The following is a 17854-nucleotide window of genomic DNA, read 5'->3' as shown; positions in this document are numbered from 1 at the left end:
TGAAAACTGAAAGGAAAACCAAGTATTTAAAAACATGAACTTAGGTGCACTTGTGTGGCTTGGTTAAAAGGCCACTTCGGCTCAAGTCATGATCTCACAGTTTGAGTTTGGGCTCTGCGTGGGGCTCTGTGCTGACAGCTCAGAGCCTAGAGGCTGCTTCAGGTTCTGTGTGTGTGTGTCTCTCTCTCTCTCTCTCTCTCTCTCTCTCTCTCTCTCTCTCTGCCCTTCCCTCACTTGTGGGGGTACGCACACGCTCGCGCTCTCTCTCTCAAAAATGAATAAACATTTTTTTTAAAAAACACGAACTTGAAAGCACTAAAAAAAGTCTTATACAGTAACAAAGATTTTCTTTGGAAGCATCTGAGTGGCTCAGTCGGTTAAGCATCTGACTTCAGCTCAGGTTATGATCTCGCAGTTTGTGAGTTCGAGCCCTACGTTGGGCTCTGTGCTGATAGCTCAGAGCCTGGAGCCTGCTTCGGATTCTGTGTCTCCCTCTCTCTGCCCCTCCCCTGCTCATGCTGTGTCTCTTTCTCTCAAAAATAAATAATTTTTTTTTTAAAAAAAGAAAGATTTTCTTTGTATGGTGTCAAAAGCAGAAACAATAGAAGATAGTTATGTAAATTATATAAAAATGTTAAACTTATCAACTAGAAAAAACCCGCTAGAGTACCAACAATAATTTTTAAAAAATGAAGACATAATGAAAGTTAAAAAGCAAATGTTGAATTATGGGCAAAAGCATACACAGCAAGTACATAAGAAAAATGAAAGAAACCTCTAATATAAAAACACTTTGGAGGCACCTAGGTGGCTCAGTCAGCGTCTGACTACTGATTTCTGCTCAGGTTATGATCTCACGATTCATGAGTTCCAGCCCCATGTCTGGCTCTCCGCTGACAGCGGAGAGCCTGCTTGAGGTTGTCAGTCTCCCTTTCCCTCTCCCTCTCTCACAAAAATAAACAAACATTAAAAAAAAAAAAAAAAACCACTTTGTTAAAAAATAAATAAAAACAGGGCTCCTGGGTGGCTCTGTCAGTTAAGTGCCTGACTTCGACTCAGGTCATGATCTCACGGTTCCTGAGTTTGAGACCCACATCGGGCTCTGCACTGACAGTGCAGAACCTGCTGGGGATTCTCTCTCTCCCTCTCTCTGCCCCTGTCCCAGCCTCTCTCTCTCTCAAAATATATAAATAAACTTTTAAAAAATAAATAAAGCTCTACGGAAGAGAGCAGATTTTAAAAGAAAAAATAGAAGTGCCTGGGTGGCTGAGTCAGTTCACGTCCAACTTTGGCTCAGGTCAAGATTTCATGGTTCGTGGGTTCGAGCACCACTTTAGGCTCTGTGCTGACAGCTCAGAGCCTGGAGCCTGTTTCTGATTCTGGGTCTCCCTCTCTCTGCCCCTCCCCTGCTTGCTCGCGCATGTGCGTGCACTCTCCCTCTCAAAAATAAGTAAAACAGTAAAAAAAAGAAGGAAAAAGAAAAAAGAAAAACATTACAATATTAAAACAAACAAAGAGCTTTTCAAGGTCAACAAACATAAAAGGCTTTTTTTTAAAAACTGTAGGGGCGCCTGGGTGGCTCAGTCAGTTAAACGGCCGACTTTGGCTCAGGTCATGATCTCACGGTCTGTGGGTTCGAGCCCCGCCGTCGGGCTCTGTGCTGACAGCTCAGAGCCTGGAGCCTGTTTCAAATTCTGTGTCTCCTTCTCTCTGACCCTCCCCCGATCATGCTCTGTCTCTCTCTGTCTCAAAAATAAATAAACGTTTAAAAAAAAAAAGTGTAAAATATTTAACCTTACTGTTTACTCAGAAAAAAATCAGACACTAATATTTTTCACTAAAAAGAATAGCGAAGATTTTTTTAATGGTAATATATAGTGCACTTACCAGGATATAAGGTTATTAGCACTGTCACCTATTACTCATGTAGCATAAATTAGAAACTGCATTCCACAGTACAATTTCATACGATATATTTATGGAAGCTTCCAAAACATTCGCACCCCTTTACACAGAGATTCTGTTGCTACGTACAAGCCAAAGCCAAAGCCAAAGCCAAACCCAATCAAGGCCCTTCAACAGTTAGGCATTCCTTAACCAGTTTATCAAAACTAATAATAACTGTATATTACATGCTAACTATCCACTAAAAATAATGTCAAAAACGTAACTGATTGATACAAGATGTTCAGGGTTGATAAATTTCAAAAACAAACAAACCAGTATAAGCAATATAATCCAATTTTAATAAATATATATTACATATAAAAATGTACACACACACAAAAATCTAAAAGGATCAGAAAGAGAAGATTAAGATGACTTCTGTCTTGCACTTTTCTATTTGTTTCCTGTATTTTTAAATTTTAAAAATAAATATTAATAACCTATATTGTAAAATGTTTAACACAAAAATATTTGTGTTAGAACTGGTGGTAGTTATAATTTCTCCCCACAAATGAAATAAAGTAACAGTACCTTAAATTAATGGTGACACCAAACCTAAAGACACATTGGGTGAAAGAAAAATCATCTAACGTACAAAAAGAGAATGAAGCAATAATATATATATGTACTATAAATCAAGAAAAAGATATGGGGGAGCAAAGCAAAGAAAATATTAACTAAGTTGTTAAGAAAAAGCTAACAACAAAAATCCTATCTTGGGGATAGAAAAAAACTAGGGAAAGGAAAAGAAGCACGTAGTATTCTGTAATAGGGTTATTTTTCAAGAAAGGATGTATGGTATCAAAACAAATGTTATACCAAATAATGATTAATTCGAATTTAATAGAACCTTTATGTTTGAAAGAACCTAAAAAGCCAGTAATTCTTAAAGGACAAATCTATATAAGGACGGAAATGTCACATAAACGTTAAAATGCTAAATACATAGGTGAGTATAAAAGGTAATATATTTTTGTTTGTGTTGTACTCCTGTGACTTTACAACATATTTTAATAAATGTAGTTTACCATTTAGTAATTATACTTTTTTCAAATCTCTCTGGAATCTGGAGGCCTATGATCTAAATTTTTTTAACGAAAGCCTATAATAAAACAAAATACAAAAAAAAATCCTTTTACATTTCCCAGTTTTAGAACAAAAAAGTTGTATTTAAACATCAATAAAATAACATCCACTGTACCTTATTGTAACGATCATGTGGAACAGACTGTAAAACAATTGGTTCCATTGTAGAAACATTGGCAAACTGTACCTCTGGAATATACAGGGCACAAACCACATGAGCCCAACCTAAAAATAAATAAAAATAATGTCATTTTCCAGTTTTCAATAAAACTTTTTCAAAGATAAACAAAATCATTAACTTCCTAAAGAGATCCCTTCAAAGCCTAGTTAAGCAAAAGTACAACAAAAAGATGAACAAATTCTCATTACTGACTATAAATAGTCAAACCACTACTGATAAAGCACTCCATCATTTCTCCAGCACAACAGCACAAACATAAGAACATTCTTAAAATGCAAATGCTAGCACGGACACTTCTTATAAGAGCACACTAAATGATTTGAATCAACACTACTTCTGAGAACCACTATGAGAAAATAAGAAAGCTTTAGAGGTGCCTGGGTGGCTCAGTCAGTTAAGTGTAGACTTCGGCTCAGGGCATGATCTCACAGTTTGTGGATTCAAGCCCCCCATCGGGCTCTGCGCTGACAGTGTGGACCCAGTTTAGGATTCTCTCTGCCTCCCACCACCACTCACGCTTATTCTCTTTCTCAAAATAAATAAACTTTAAATTAAAAAGTAAGAAGCTTTATAGTTGAATACCTAAAATTAAAATTTTAATCTTAAAAGTCAATTATTAAAATTTTAACTTTTATATTAACATTGATACTTTAAATACTAGTACTAACATTATTTTACTGTTTCAATATTTAACTTAAAATATTTTAGCAATTAATAAATACTAATGTTTTGGGGCACCAGGTGGCTTGAGTGAGTTAAGCATCCAACTCTTGGTTTCAGCTCAGGTCATCATCTCATAGTTCATGACTTCGAGCCCCACATCGGGCTCTGGGCTGACAGCACGGAGCCTGCCTGGGATTCACTCTCTCCCTCTCTCTCTGCCCCCTCCCCTGCTTGCTCTCTCAAAATAAATAAACTTAAAACAATTTTTTTAATAATAATAAACAAATGAGTATTAATGTTTTAGTTTTTGAAATGTGGCTGAAACTATCAAAGAACTGTGACAATGAGGAAATACTGAGCCAAAATTGGAAAATAATGAAAGTCCAAGGAGGTGAGTACAGCTTTTGGCCACTTTTGCCCCCCCACTGCCTATTTCACAGAAAGCAGGTAAAAAGGGTAAAAGGTGGTTTTGACAAACTCAGAAGGCTGGAAGTACAGGGATCTATGTCCACAGACAACTGAAGGAGAAGGGGAAGGAGTAAGCCCCTCCCTTCCTTCCAGCTGAGACACTGAAGGCTGCAAGCCAGAATAATCCAAGTACACAGGCCCTCAAAGAGATTGCACCTAGGCTTTAAGTTCATCTCAAACTCTGAAACTGGACTTATATTATACTAAATTACAAGTGCCCCCAGGCACCAGACGGAAGCAAATTATACATCCTCTCTGGAGGAAAACAATGTAATCTTGACTACAAATAACTTCTGCTACTATTGGTTCATTATCATTTTCAGCACAATAAAAAGTACCAAACACATGAAAGACACAACATAAATGAAAACCAGCAGAAACAAGAAAGTCAAAGCAGATCTATATTTTGGAGTTTTAGCCACAGACATTAAAATAAGTATACTTATTATGCTCAAATACAACACAAAGTTGAAAATTTTTTCAAAGAACTGAAAACTATAATAATAATAAAAAAATTCTAGAAGTAAAAACAAAAATGTGTTCAAAATCAATGGATGGGATCAACAACGGTTTACACATAGATGAAAACAGAATTAGAAGGCAACAACAAAATAGGTCAGAAGAAAATGTCCAGAATGTTAGCACAAAACACAAAAGTGTGAAAAATACAGTAACAGGACAAGAAGCATGAAGAATATAATCAGCAGGTCTCACACACATGTAATTAGAATCCCAGAGAAATGTGAGAGACAAAGTAGCACAAAAGCAAAATTTCAAATGATAATACCTAAAAACTTTCCAGAACAGAACACAGCAAATCATGGACAGAAGAAACACAGTAAATCTCAGAATAAATAAAAACAAATCCATACCTAAGCCAATTAGTAAACCTATAGAAAACCAAAAGAAAGGGATAAAAATCTTCATACAACCAAAAGGCAAGTTATCATCAAAAGAACAACTGGATATCAGAGTGGCTAAAATGAACAAATCAGGAGACTGCTGGACAGGATGTGGAGAAACGGAAACCCTCCTGCACTGTTGGTGGGAATACAAACTGGCGTAGCCACTCTGGAAAACAGTGTGGAGGTTCCTCAAAAAAATTAAAAATAGATCTACCCTATGACCCAGCAATAGCACTGCTAGGACAGTGTGTCCCAAGGGACACAGGAGTGCTGACGCGTAGGGGCACTCATACCCCAATGTTTATAGCAGCACTTTCAACAATAGCCAAATTATGGAAAGGGCCTAATTGTCCATCAGTTGATAAATGGATAAAGAAGTTGTGGTTTATATATACACTGGAATACTACTTGGCAATGAGAAAGAATGAAATATGGCCCTTTGTAGCAACGTGGATGGAACTGGACAGTGTTATGCTAAGTGAAAGAAGTCATACAGAGAAAGAGAGATACCATATGTTTTCATTCTTATGTGGATCCTGAGAAACTTACCAGAAGACCATGGGGGGGGGGGGAGGAGGGGGAGGGAAAAAAAAGAAAAAGGTTAGAGTGGGAGAGAGCCAAAGCATAAGAGACTCTTAAAAACTGAGAACAAACTGAGGGTTGATGGGGGGGTGGCAAAGAGGGGAGGGTGGGTGATGGGTATTGAGGAGGGCACCTTTTGGGATGAGCACTGGGTGTTGTATGCAAACCAATCTGACAATAAATTTTGTGTTTAAATAAATAAACAAACAAACAAACAAACTGGATAAATAAAGTCCAAAACTATCTTTAAACAGATTTCAATTAAAGGGAACACTAAGTAATTTTCCTCAGGCAATGGAAAAATGAGCCAAGAAGAAAGCTCCAAGATGAAGTAAAAAAATGATAAGCATGTAGGTACTTTTAATGGCTACTGACTAGAGAAAACAACAATATTCTCTTCCAGTGAAAATACATGACTGCTTACATCACAAGTTAAAAGTTTATCTGGTAAAGTTTTCAGTGTATATAAATTTAACACATATTAAAACTACAGTAAAGACTGGAGAAGAAGGTAAAAGAGATCTATATGGTTTCAGTGTTTTTACATTTTGTGTGAAGCAGTACACAGAGTAGTCTAAAATTATTAGTATGAGAACTGTAATCCCAAGAGCAACTACTATATACATAAATACGGCCAAAAAGGTAATTTAATGCAATTAATTAAATTTAAATGCAACGCTAAGTGCATTATTAAACTGATTAAATGCAATGCTAAAAAATATTCAAATAATCACAAAGAAGGGGGAAAAAAGGGAAGAAAGGAATAAAGTAAAAATCAAAGTTAAAGAATAGGTGGCACCTGGCTGTCTAGGTCAGAAGAGCATGAGGCTCTTGATCTCAGGGTCATGAGTTCAAGCCCCATGTTGGGTGTAGAGATACAAAAAATAAATAAACTTTTTTTTAAAAAAGAAAAAAATAGCAGACTTCTTCTGGTCAAGATGGAGAAACAGGGACCATATTTGGCTTCTTGCATGAACAATACATTATTTCCCATGGCAAAAAAAGAATAAAAAGATAAAATAATTGAGACAATGGTTTTCAAGACGCTGTGTATCAGATAACAACGATAGTAATCCCAAAGAAACAATAAACAAATGAGATGAGCTCTCAGTTTGCCCAGTTTAACATCTTGAGAATTCTTCCAGGCCAAGGCACAGAGAGAGAAACTAAGGCCAAGCCCAGAACACTCCCAAAGTTCACATCAGGTAAGACCAAGGCAGCTAAAACTGTAAGGACAAAGCACCAGAAATGAAAACTCTTTACAGAGAGAACAAATGCTCACAGAGAGATACAGAGAACACCATTTGAATATTAAAGGACTGAACATATGAGAGAAGAAATTACCTGAGGTTGAAAAAAGAACCATCCAAAAAGAAGTAAAGGAAACTGTATCCAGCAGACAGGAAGAGCTAGGAACATTGCCTGGTCTCCTTAGCCAGACTGAAAAACCTCAACTCTCAGGACATTGGGTATCTGAACACTCAGAAAGATCTTGCTTCCAGAGTGGGAAATAATTACCCCTAGACCAAGTACTGCTCCTAATAAATCGTAAGAGCAGGACCTGACAGGATCTAACTATTTCTAAGGAACCTAACTGTATTTCAGAACAAACCTGAAGAAGATATAAAGGAAGGCAAAATTCCCAGACTTCCATTAGCCACAATAGTGGAGTAGGAAGCTCCAAGAGTACCTTCCACCATGGAAATATCATAAAATCACGCAGGAACCGTCAGAACCAATTTTGTTAGCACTCTGGAAAAGAGAATGAAAGGTTTGCAGCAACCAAACACTAAATCGAGAAAAGGGCAACTTAAAAATGGCAGGAAAGCTTTGGGCATTTTTTCTTTCCTATAACCCATGCCCACCCTACGTTTAGCAGAGGTCTTGAAGACAGCACTGAGTTTGAGTTTTCAATGCGGAACCCTAGTTCTTTCTCCATTCCGAAAGTTCAGAAAGTTAAGTACAGACACAAAAGATACAAAAAAGATCCACAGTAAACAACTGTTTAAACAAAAATAGCGGGAATTTGTTGTGGGGTTTATAACAAAAATAAATGCATGACAACAATTGCATAAAGGCCAAAAAAAAGAGAAATGGAATTACATTATTTTGAGGATCTTACACTATATGAGTAGTAGTATAATAATAACACTTGATGGTAAACTCTACTGAGACAAAGATGTAAACTTTAAGCCCTAAGACAATGACCAACGTAACACAACAAAATTCATGGCTAATAACACAACAAAGTAGACAAGATGGAATCATAAACATTTCAAAAGAAAGCCAGAAAAGAAAAAAAGAGAACAAAAACAAATGGAGCAAATAAAAAACAAGTATCAGGGCACCCAGCTGGCTCACTCAGCAGAGCATGCAACTCTTGTTCGAACCCCACACTGGGTGTAGACATTACTTAAAAATATAAAATCTTGAGGTGCCTGGGTGGCTCAGTTAAGCAGCCGGCTTCAGCTCAGGTCATGATCTCGCGGTCCGTGAGTTCGAGCCCCGCATTGGGCTCTGTGCTGACAGCTCAGAGCCTGGAGCCTGTTACAGATTCTGTGTCTCCCTCTCTCTGACCCTCCCCCATTCATGCTCTGTCTCTCTCTCTGTCTCAAAAATAAATAAACATTGGGGCGCCTGGGTGGCTCAGTCGGTTGAGCATCCGACTTCAGCTCAGGTCATGATCTCGCGGTCCGTGAGTTCAAGCCCCGCGTCAGGCTCTGTGCTGACCGCGCAGAGCCTGGAGCCTGTTTCAGATTCTGTGTCTCCCTCTCTCTCTGACCCTCCCCCATTCATGCTCTGTCTCTCTCAGTCTCAAAAATAAACGTTAAAAAAAATTTTTTTTAATAAAAAATAAAAATAAACATTAAAAAAATAAATAAAATAAAATCTTTAAAAAATAAACAAAAAAACAAGTATCGAGATGGTAGACCCAAATCTAGCCATATCATTAGTCACACTAAATGTAAATTAACCAACCACCCCAATTAAAAAGCACAAATTGTTGGAATGAAAATAACAAGTGGTCAATAAGCACATGAAAAGATACTAGTCATTAGAGAAATGAAAATCAAAAACAAACTGAAATACCCTTCATATCCACCAGGATGGCTAAAACCAAAAAGACAAACATTAGCAAGTATTGACAAGGATGTGGAAAAATTGGACAACTAATGCACTACAAGTAGAAATGTAAAATGGTACCTCCACTTTGGAAAACAGACCAGCAATTTCTCAAAAGGATACCAGTTAACATGTGACCCAGGAAATACACTCCCAAGAATAATCCAAAAAATTAAAACATATTTCTGCAAAAAAACTGTAAATGCATGTTCACAGCAGTATTATTCGTTCACAGCAGTATTCAAAATAATCAAGTGAAAAAAACCCAAATATCCATCAACTTTTGAATGGTTAAGGAAAACATGGTATATTCATACACTGGAATATCAATTGGCAATTAAGTGAATTACTTAGACACGCTGCAACATGGGTGAATGTGGGAAAGAGTGTGCTAGGTTAAAGAACCCAGTCACAAAAGACCACATATTGTATGATTCTAGCTATATGAAATATCTAGAACAGAGCAAATGGACACAGAATAGGTTAATTATTGCCTCGGGTGGAGGTGTTGAAGGGAAATAGGAAGTGAATGCTAATAATGGTGACAGTGTTAATTATGAAAATGTTCTAAAGTCGACTGTGATGATGGTCACACAAGTCTTTGAATATTTTTAAAACCAATGAATTGTGTGCTTTAAATCAATCAATTGTATGATATGTAAAGGTATTATATCTAAACAACTAACAATAAGAAAAAATTCAATTTTTTGAATGGGCATTTGATTTGAACACACACATCACCAAAGAAGATACAAGAATGTCAAATAACCACGTGAAAAAGAGCTGAAATTTTCTACTCATTACCCAAATGAAAATTAAAAGCAGAAGGATACCACTACATAACTATTAGAATGGCAAAAACTAAAAAGAGTGATCATACCAAGTGTTGAAGAGGATGTAGAGCAACTGGAACTCTCATATGCAGCTGGTGGGAATGTAAAATGTTACAACCACTTTAGAAAATAGTTTGTCAGTTCCTTGAAGAATTAAACATGTGAAGTGAAATAAGTCAGAGAAAGATAAATACCATATGATTCCACTCATATGTGGAATTTAAGAAACAAACAGACACAGGGGACGAGAGGGAAAAGAGAGAGAAGCAAACCATAAGAGACTTTTTTTTTTTTTAATATTTTCTTGGGTTTTTTTGAGAGAGAGAGAGAGAGAGAGAGAGAGAGAGAGAGAGCACGCGCGCGCGCGCATGAGCGGGGTAGGAGCAGAGAGCGAGTGAGCGAGTGAGATACCGAGGATTCAAAGCGGGCTCTGCACTGACAGGAGAGAGCTCAATGTGGGTCTCAGACTCACGAACCATGAGATCACCTGAGCGGAAGTCTGACACTTACCCCTACGGGAATGAGCCACCCAGGCACCCCAAGAGAGTCTTAACTATAGAAAACAAACTGAGGGTTGATGGAGGGAGGGAGGTGGGGGGATGGGCTAAATGGGTAGGTGGTGGGTATTATCATGGTGATGACCACTGGGTGTTATACGAAAGTGATGAATCACTAAGTTCTACATCTGAAACCAATTTTACCATATATGTTAACTAACTAGAATTTAAATTAGAACTTGAAAAAAAGAATTAAGCATGCACTTATTATTATAAACTAGCCATTTCATGCCTAAGTATTTACCCAAGACAAAAAAAGACTACGATTATAGAGAACATGTACTCAAATATTAACAGGATCTTAATTTGCAACACGTAAAACTAGAAACTATCGGGGTGCCTGGGTGGCGCAGTCGGTTAAGCGTCTGACTTCAGCTCAGGTCACGATCTCGCGGTCCGTGAGTTCGAGCCCCGCGTCGGGCTCTGGGCTGATGGCTCAGAGCCTGGAGCCTGTTTCCCATTCTGTGTCTCCCTCTCTCTCTGCCCCTCCCCCGTTCATGCCCTGTCTCTCTCTGTCCCAAAAATAAATAAAACGTTGAAAAAAAAATTTAAAAAAAAAAAAAAAAAAAAACTAGAAACTATCTACAGGTAAATAAACTGCTAGATCCATACAGGGGAAAAACAGTGAGCCAAAAAGGGAATAAAATATTAATGCATGTCACAACAAGAATCTCAAATATTTATACTGATGGAAATAAGCCAGACAAAAATAGTGTCTGTATTACTATAAACCCATTTGAGTGTCTAGACACACAAGCACATACATTCCACTTAAAACACAAGAAAATACAAATTAATCTATAGTAATGGAAAGCAGATGAATGGTTACCTGGGACAAGGCTGGGGAGGAGATGGGTAGGTACAAAAGAGATACAGTACAAAAGAATAAGAGGAAAGTTTTAAAAGCGATGGATATGTTCACTGCCTTAATTATGTTGATTTCATGGGTACATACAATAGTCAGAACTTAACAAGTTGTTCACTTTAAATATAGACAGTATACTGAATGTCAATCACAACTGAATAAAGCTGTTTTAAATACTTTTTTAAAGAACAAAAAGATCTCAATCCTAATTTCAATTCATACTAAATGTTAGTCATTTATATACAACAGGTAAGGGAGAGATTAAGAGGGCCAGAGTCGATTAAAATTCTAAAAAGACCATACTACCATATGCTGTCTGTAAGAGACACACTTTTAATAAAAACTGCTAAGTTTAGGGGCGCCTAGGGCTGTTCAGTCAGTTAAGCATCTGATTTCAGCTCAGGTCATGATCTCACAGTTCATGAGTTCAAGTCCCTCATCGGGCTCTCTGCTATCAACCCACTTTGGATCCTCTGTCCCCTTCTCTCTGTGCCCCTCTCCTGATCCTTGTGTGTGTGCTCGCTCGCTTGCTCTCTCTCAAAAAAATGAAAAACGAATTTTTTAAAACCTTTAAAAAAATATTGGTAAGTTTAAAGCAAATAAAGCAAATGTATGGAAAATAATATATAATGCTAACAGTAAGAATACAAAGGCTGACATGACTATTTTGATGTCGTAGCACACTATGAAGCAAATACTCCATAGCTAAAAGGGGACATTTTCCTAATGATAAATAATTCATTACAAAAATCAACAATTAGAAAAGTATCTACACCTAATAAAAACTTTAAAATACATAAAACACTTAACACTATTAAAGGAAGAAGCAGACGATGTTCCAATCGTTACAGATGTTTAACATACCAGACTCAGTAACTAACAGATGAAGTAGACCTCCCCCCTAAAAATCAGTTAAGACTAATAAAAGAGCTTGAATTCAACTACCTTATTCAACCGAAGAATATACATTCCTTTTCAAATGCATATGGTACATTCAACACAAACCATATGCTAATACCTAAAATAAGACTGCTCTCACACTCAAGCACTCACTCTCTCTCCCTCTTCCAAATTAAACAAATAAACTTTAAAAAATAAACTTAAAAAGGTTTCTCAAATAAAAAAAAAAGAAACAAAAGAACAAAACTGCAACTATCAACATAATTAAAAGTGAAATTTCAACACGATCCCTCTCAAGTGGAGAAGAAATAATGGCCTACAATCATCACTTCTATTTAGTGTTGTGCTCTAAGTCTTAGTCAATGTAGTTAAGGCAAAAAAATCATATACATTCATTTTTATTGTGAGTTTTTTAAAAAGCACATAACATAAAATCCACTACCCTATTTAAATGTACAGTTCAGAACAATTAAGTATATTCACATTGTGAAAGAGAACTCCAGAACTTTTTTCATCATGCAATCTGAAACTCTATACCCAGTAAACAATCACTCCCCTTTTTGCCTGTCTCCTCAACTCCTATAACCACTATACTTTCTGTCTCTATAAATCTGACCACTAAGTACCGCATATGAGTGGAATCATAAAGTATTTGTCCTTTTGTGATTGGCTTATTTCATTTAACACAACATCCTCAAGATTCAACCATGCTGTGGCATATTGCAACATATTCAGCTTTTTAAAGATGGATAATATTCCAATGTATGTACAGACAACATTTTGCTTATCCATTCATCCACTTAAGACATTTGGGTTGCTTACACTTCTTGGCTATTGTGAATAGTGCTGCCATAAACATGAGTGTACAAGTATCTCTTGGAGACCATGCTTTTAATACTTTGGGATACATAACCAGAAGCAGAATTGCTGGATCATTGGGTAGTTGTTTTTAACTTTTTAAGGAACCTCCATACTGTCTTCCATAACTGCTACACCATTTTTCAATCCCACCAACAGTGCACAGGGGTTCCACATCAATACATGTCATTTTCTGGGATGGTTTTTGTTTGTATGGGGTGGGGGTGGATTGATAGTAACCATTCTGCATGGGTGAGCACTGATTTCATTGTGGTTTTGATTTGCATTTCTATGATGATTAGTAATGTAGAGCACCTTTTCACATGCCTGTTGATCACCTGCATATTATCTTTGGAGAAAAGTTTATTGGTGTTCTTTGCCCATTTTTAAATCGGGTTATTTGATACTTTTGCTGTTGAGTACTAAGAGTTCTTTACATATTATCTCCCATTCTATTGCCTTTTCAATCTGTTGATTGGGTTCTCTGATGCACAAAAGTTTGTAAGCTTGTGTATGGTCCCACTTGTCTATTTTTTTCTTTTTCGTTCTTTTTTAAATTTTTTTTATGTTTTATTTTTGAGAGAGAGAGAACGAGTAAGTGGGAGAGGGGCAGAGAGAGAGGGAGACACAGAATCTGAAGCAGGCTCCAGGCTCTGAGCTGTCAGCACAGAGCCCGACGTTGGGCTTGAACTCACAGACTCCAAGATCATGACCTGAGCTGAAGTTGGATGCCCAACCGACTGAGCCACCCAGGCGCCGCCCCCTCCCCCTTTTTTTGGGGGGGGGGGGGGTCTATGCATTTGGTGTCATACCTGAGAAATCATTTCCAAACCCAAAGTCGTGAAGCTTTTCCCATATGTGTTCTTCTAGAAATTTTACAATTTGAGTCTTATGTACCTAAATCTTTGATCTACTGTGAGTTAATATTTGTATATGGTGTAAGATAAGGGTCCAACTTCATTCTTTGGCATGTGGCTATCCCATTTTGCCAACACCATTTGTTGAAGAGACTGTCCTTTCCTCAATGAGTTGTCCTGGCACTCTTATCAAGGATCATATTTAAAAAAAAAAAAGGGGGGGGGTCATTTGACTAACATACAGAAGAGTTTATTTGTAGGCTCTCTATCCTATGCCACTGGTCTATTTGTTGTTATGCCAGTACCACCCTGTCTTGATTACTGTGGCTGTGTAACATGTTTTGAAATCCAGAAGTATGAGTCCTCCAACTTTGTTCTGCATTTTCATAATTGTTTTGGCTATTCATGGACTCTTGAGATTCCCCATAAATTTTAAGGTTAATTTTAGCATTGGCACAAAAAATGCTTTCAGGATTCTGAAAGGGATTATGTTCAATACATAGATCACTTTAAGTACTATAGACACAAGATAGTTTTCCATTTATTTATGCCTTCTTTCATTTCCTTCAAGAACGTTTTGTAGTTTTCAGTGTACAAGTCTTTCCTTCCTTGATTAGGTTTATTCCTAAGTGTTTCATTATTCTTTTTACACCTTTATAAAAAAAAAATCTTAATTTCCTTTTCAAATTATTTATTGTCACCATATAAAAACAACTAATTTGGGGGGGGGGGGGGTGCCTGGCTGGCTCAGTCAGCAGAACGTGCAACTCTTGATCCTGGGGTTGTCGTTTTGAGCCTCAAGTTGTGTGTAGAGATTACTTAAAACTAAAATCTCAACAACAACAACAAAAAGATAAATTAGGCTTATTTTTTTAGTGCTAATAGTTTTTGTGGGTTTGTTTGTTTTTGTTTGTTTTGTTTTTGTTTTTTTTTGGTGGGATCCTTAGGGTTTTCAACATACTGGATCATGTCATCTGCAAACACAGATCATTTTACTTCTTCCTTTTCAAACTGGGTGCTTTCTACTTCCTTTTCTTCCCTAAGTACTCTGGCTAAGACTCCAATAATACACTGAATAGTGGTGAGGTGAGCAGACATTCTTGCCTTGTTCCTTGTCTTAAAGGAAAATCTTGTCTTTAACTACTGAGTATGATATTAGCTATGGGTTTTTCATATATGGCCTTTGCATATATGTTGTACTTTCCTTCTAATTCAAGTCTGATGGGTTCATTTAACACAAACAGGTGTTGAATTTTGTTAACTGTTTTTTCTGCATCAATGGAGATGAGATTATCACATGGGTTTTGTCCTTCATTTTGCTATTATGGTATATTATGCATTGATCGACTTTCATATGCTGAACTATTCTTACATTCCAGGAATAAATAAGTCATATATGATCCTTTTAATATGCTGAATTCAGTTTGCTAGTATTTTGCTGAGGACTTTTACATCAATATGTATCAGTGATACTGGTCTGTAGTTTTCTGTTCTGCTTGTAATGTCTTTGTCTGGCTTTTGCTTTCAGAATAATGCTGGCCTCATAAAATGAGTTTCAATGACCTCCTCTTCAATTTTTTAGAAGAGTTTCCAGAGAATTAATTCTCTGGCAAAACCATCTGGATGTGGACTTTTCTTTGTTAGATTTGTAAATACTGAGTCAATCTCCTTACTAGTTGTTGGTCTCTTCAGATTTTTTATTTCTTCATGACTTAGTCTTGGTAGGTTGTGTGTTTCTAGAACTTTATCCGTTCTTCTAGGTTATTCAAGTGTTATCAAATTATTATTAAATTCTCTAATAATTCTTTTCATTTCTGTGGCATCAGCTGTAATGTTCCCCTTTTTCATTTCTAATTTTAATAATTTGTATACTTTTTTTCTTAATTTAGCTAACAGTATGGAATCTAAAACACAAAACAAATGAATAAAGAAAAAAAGCAGAATCGGACCTATAAAATACAAAGAACTAACAGTTGCCAAAGGGAAGGGAATGGGATAACAGGCAAAATGGGTGAAGGGGAAAGGGAGATACAGGCTTCCAGTTATGGAATGAGTAAGTCACAGGAATAAAGGGTACGAAATAAAGAATATGGTCAGCTATATGGTGACAGATGGTAACTTACAAAGAAGTTCAATCACTACATTATACACTTAAAACTAATGTAACATTGTGTGTCAATTATACTCAAATAATAAAATAAATGAAATAAATGTCACTCATGCCATAAAAAAATCTGTCAATTTTGTTCATTAAAAAAAGCTCTTAATTTCACTGCTTTTTTTCTGATTTTCTATTCTCTATTTCATTTATCTTTCAACTAATGTTTATTTCCTTCCTTCAGTTCACTTTGTTTTGTTTGTTCTTTTTCATCTAGTATTTTGAGGAGTTCAATTAAGTTGTTGATTTGAGATCTTTATAACATATGCAAGAAAAAGGCAAAGGAGCGTAAGGTACAAAAAGGTGACAAATGTTATAATATTAATTATGGAGGGACTGGCAGAGGTAGGTTCACTTAGTGTTGCAGACAGTTGGAGAGGTGAAGCTGCCTTTAACTGAAATAGGCAGGGTAACAAAATGGAATGAGAAGGTCAAGTTCAGATAGCCATGGGGTTTGTTTGTTTTTGCTTCTATAGTATCTTTTTTAAATTGAAACACAGTTGACACATCATGTTACATCAGTTTCAGGTATACAACACAGTGATTCCACAACTCTATACCAAATGTCCATGTTGAGTTTATGTACCCATCACACAAGCAGATGATGTATAAGCAACTAGATATTTATGAGTCCAGAGTTCAAGAGAAAAGGCTGGAGATATATATTTGGATGCTATCCATGTATACATCACAGATGTTATTCAAATCCGTAATACTCAAAAAGTTCATTCTGGAAGTAAGTGTAGAAGGCCTACACTCTGAAGCACTCTATATTTAGAGGTAAATGTCCATAAGGGAAGAATGCAGAAAAATAAAAGGGGTAATCAATAACGTCAAAATAAAAGAAGACTGCTGTCCCAGCAACAAAATGAAGTGCTCAAGAAAGAATGATCAAATGTGTCACATGTTGCTACAAGATGAACTAACAAAGAACTTGAGAACTAGTCCAGCCACAGGGAGAGCGCAGATTACTTTACCAAGAACAGGCTTTGGTGGCTTGGTGGGGAAAAGCCGGACTAGAATAAACTCAAGAGTAAAAGAGATGTAAAAATAAGAAATGAAGTGGAGGAAATAAAATTGTGATTTATATACATTATCACTGTCTATATAGAAAATACAGAATACCAATTTCAACAACTTGCATAGGCTATAACTAGTTCATGTTTTTCATTTTAAATTTTTAACTCTTACCTTTAATGTAGAGTTTACTATGTCCAGGCCTTGTTCTACAACCTTCACATAGATTAACTCATTTAACTCTCATTCAATACAGTACATATTATTAAACACATTTTACAGACTTAGAGAAAACTGGACCATAAAGAAATGAATACAATTCTAAAATTTATATGTAAAAATGATGTTCTAAGACTACGCAAGACCCGCCTGAAGAATAACAAAGAGGCTCCTAGCCTGGAGACTTGAGAGCTTATTATAAAGTTGATTTCCAACACAGCAGCCACAGTGATCATGTTTAAAAACTTGCTTTAATCAAGCACCCCTCAGCTCAAATCACCCCAGTGGCTTAGCAACTTACCCTATGTGACACCAAATTATTACAGTGATTTCACAAACCCTACAAGACATATTATGCCCACCCCCTCCTCCAATTCATTAATCTCAGGTCCCTTTGCAAATGTCATTTCTTCAATGGAGTCTTCCCTTATCACCCTACTTAAAGCTTCAAACGCACATTTCAGATTTCGCTCTGCACCTCTTCTTTATTTTGCTCCATAATACACGTCATGCTACAAATTTTATTTACCTATCTCATTTATTGCCCAACTTCCCTCACCAAAATGTAAGTAAACCCTGAAAGGGCGGATTATTAGCCTATTTTGCTCAATGCTGTATCTAGACCACTGCCTGTA

The 17854-nt window shown here is 36.6% G+C and overlaps 1 protein-coding gene across 12 annotated transcripts in view; it reads right to left on the bottom strand.

Annotated features, from left to right (window-relative positions):
- Positions 1-17854, bottom strand: part of MLLT10 (MLLT10 histone lysine methyltransferase DOT1L cofactor) — a 237646-nt gene that overhangs the window by 149845 nt on the left and 69947 nt on the right. For all 12 annotated transcript variants that reach the window (XM_047868456.1, XM_047868453.1, XM_047868458.1 and 9 more), the window contains one exon: positions 3149-3258. In XM_047868456.1, coding sequence (XP_047724412.1) covers positions 3149-3258 — 110 coding nt within the window. The remainder of the gene's footprint in view (positions 1-3148; positions 3259-17854) is intronic.

This window comes from Prionailurus viverrinus, chromosome B4, assembly GCF_022837055.1.
Source record: "Prionailurus viverrinus isolate Anna chromosome B4, UM_Priviv_1.0, whole genome shotgun sequence".
NCBI classification, from domain to species: domain Eukaryota; kingdom Metazoa; phylum Chordata; class Mammalia; order Carnivora; family Felidae; genus Prionailurus; species Prionailurus viverrinus.
Note: the sequence above shows the minus strand (reverse complement) of the source record. Positions and strands in the feature narration are given on the sequence as shown.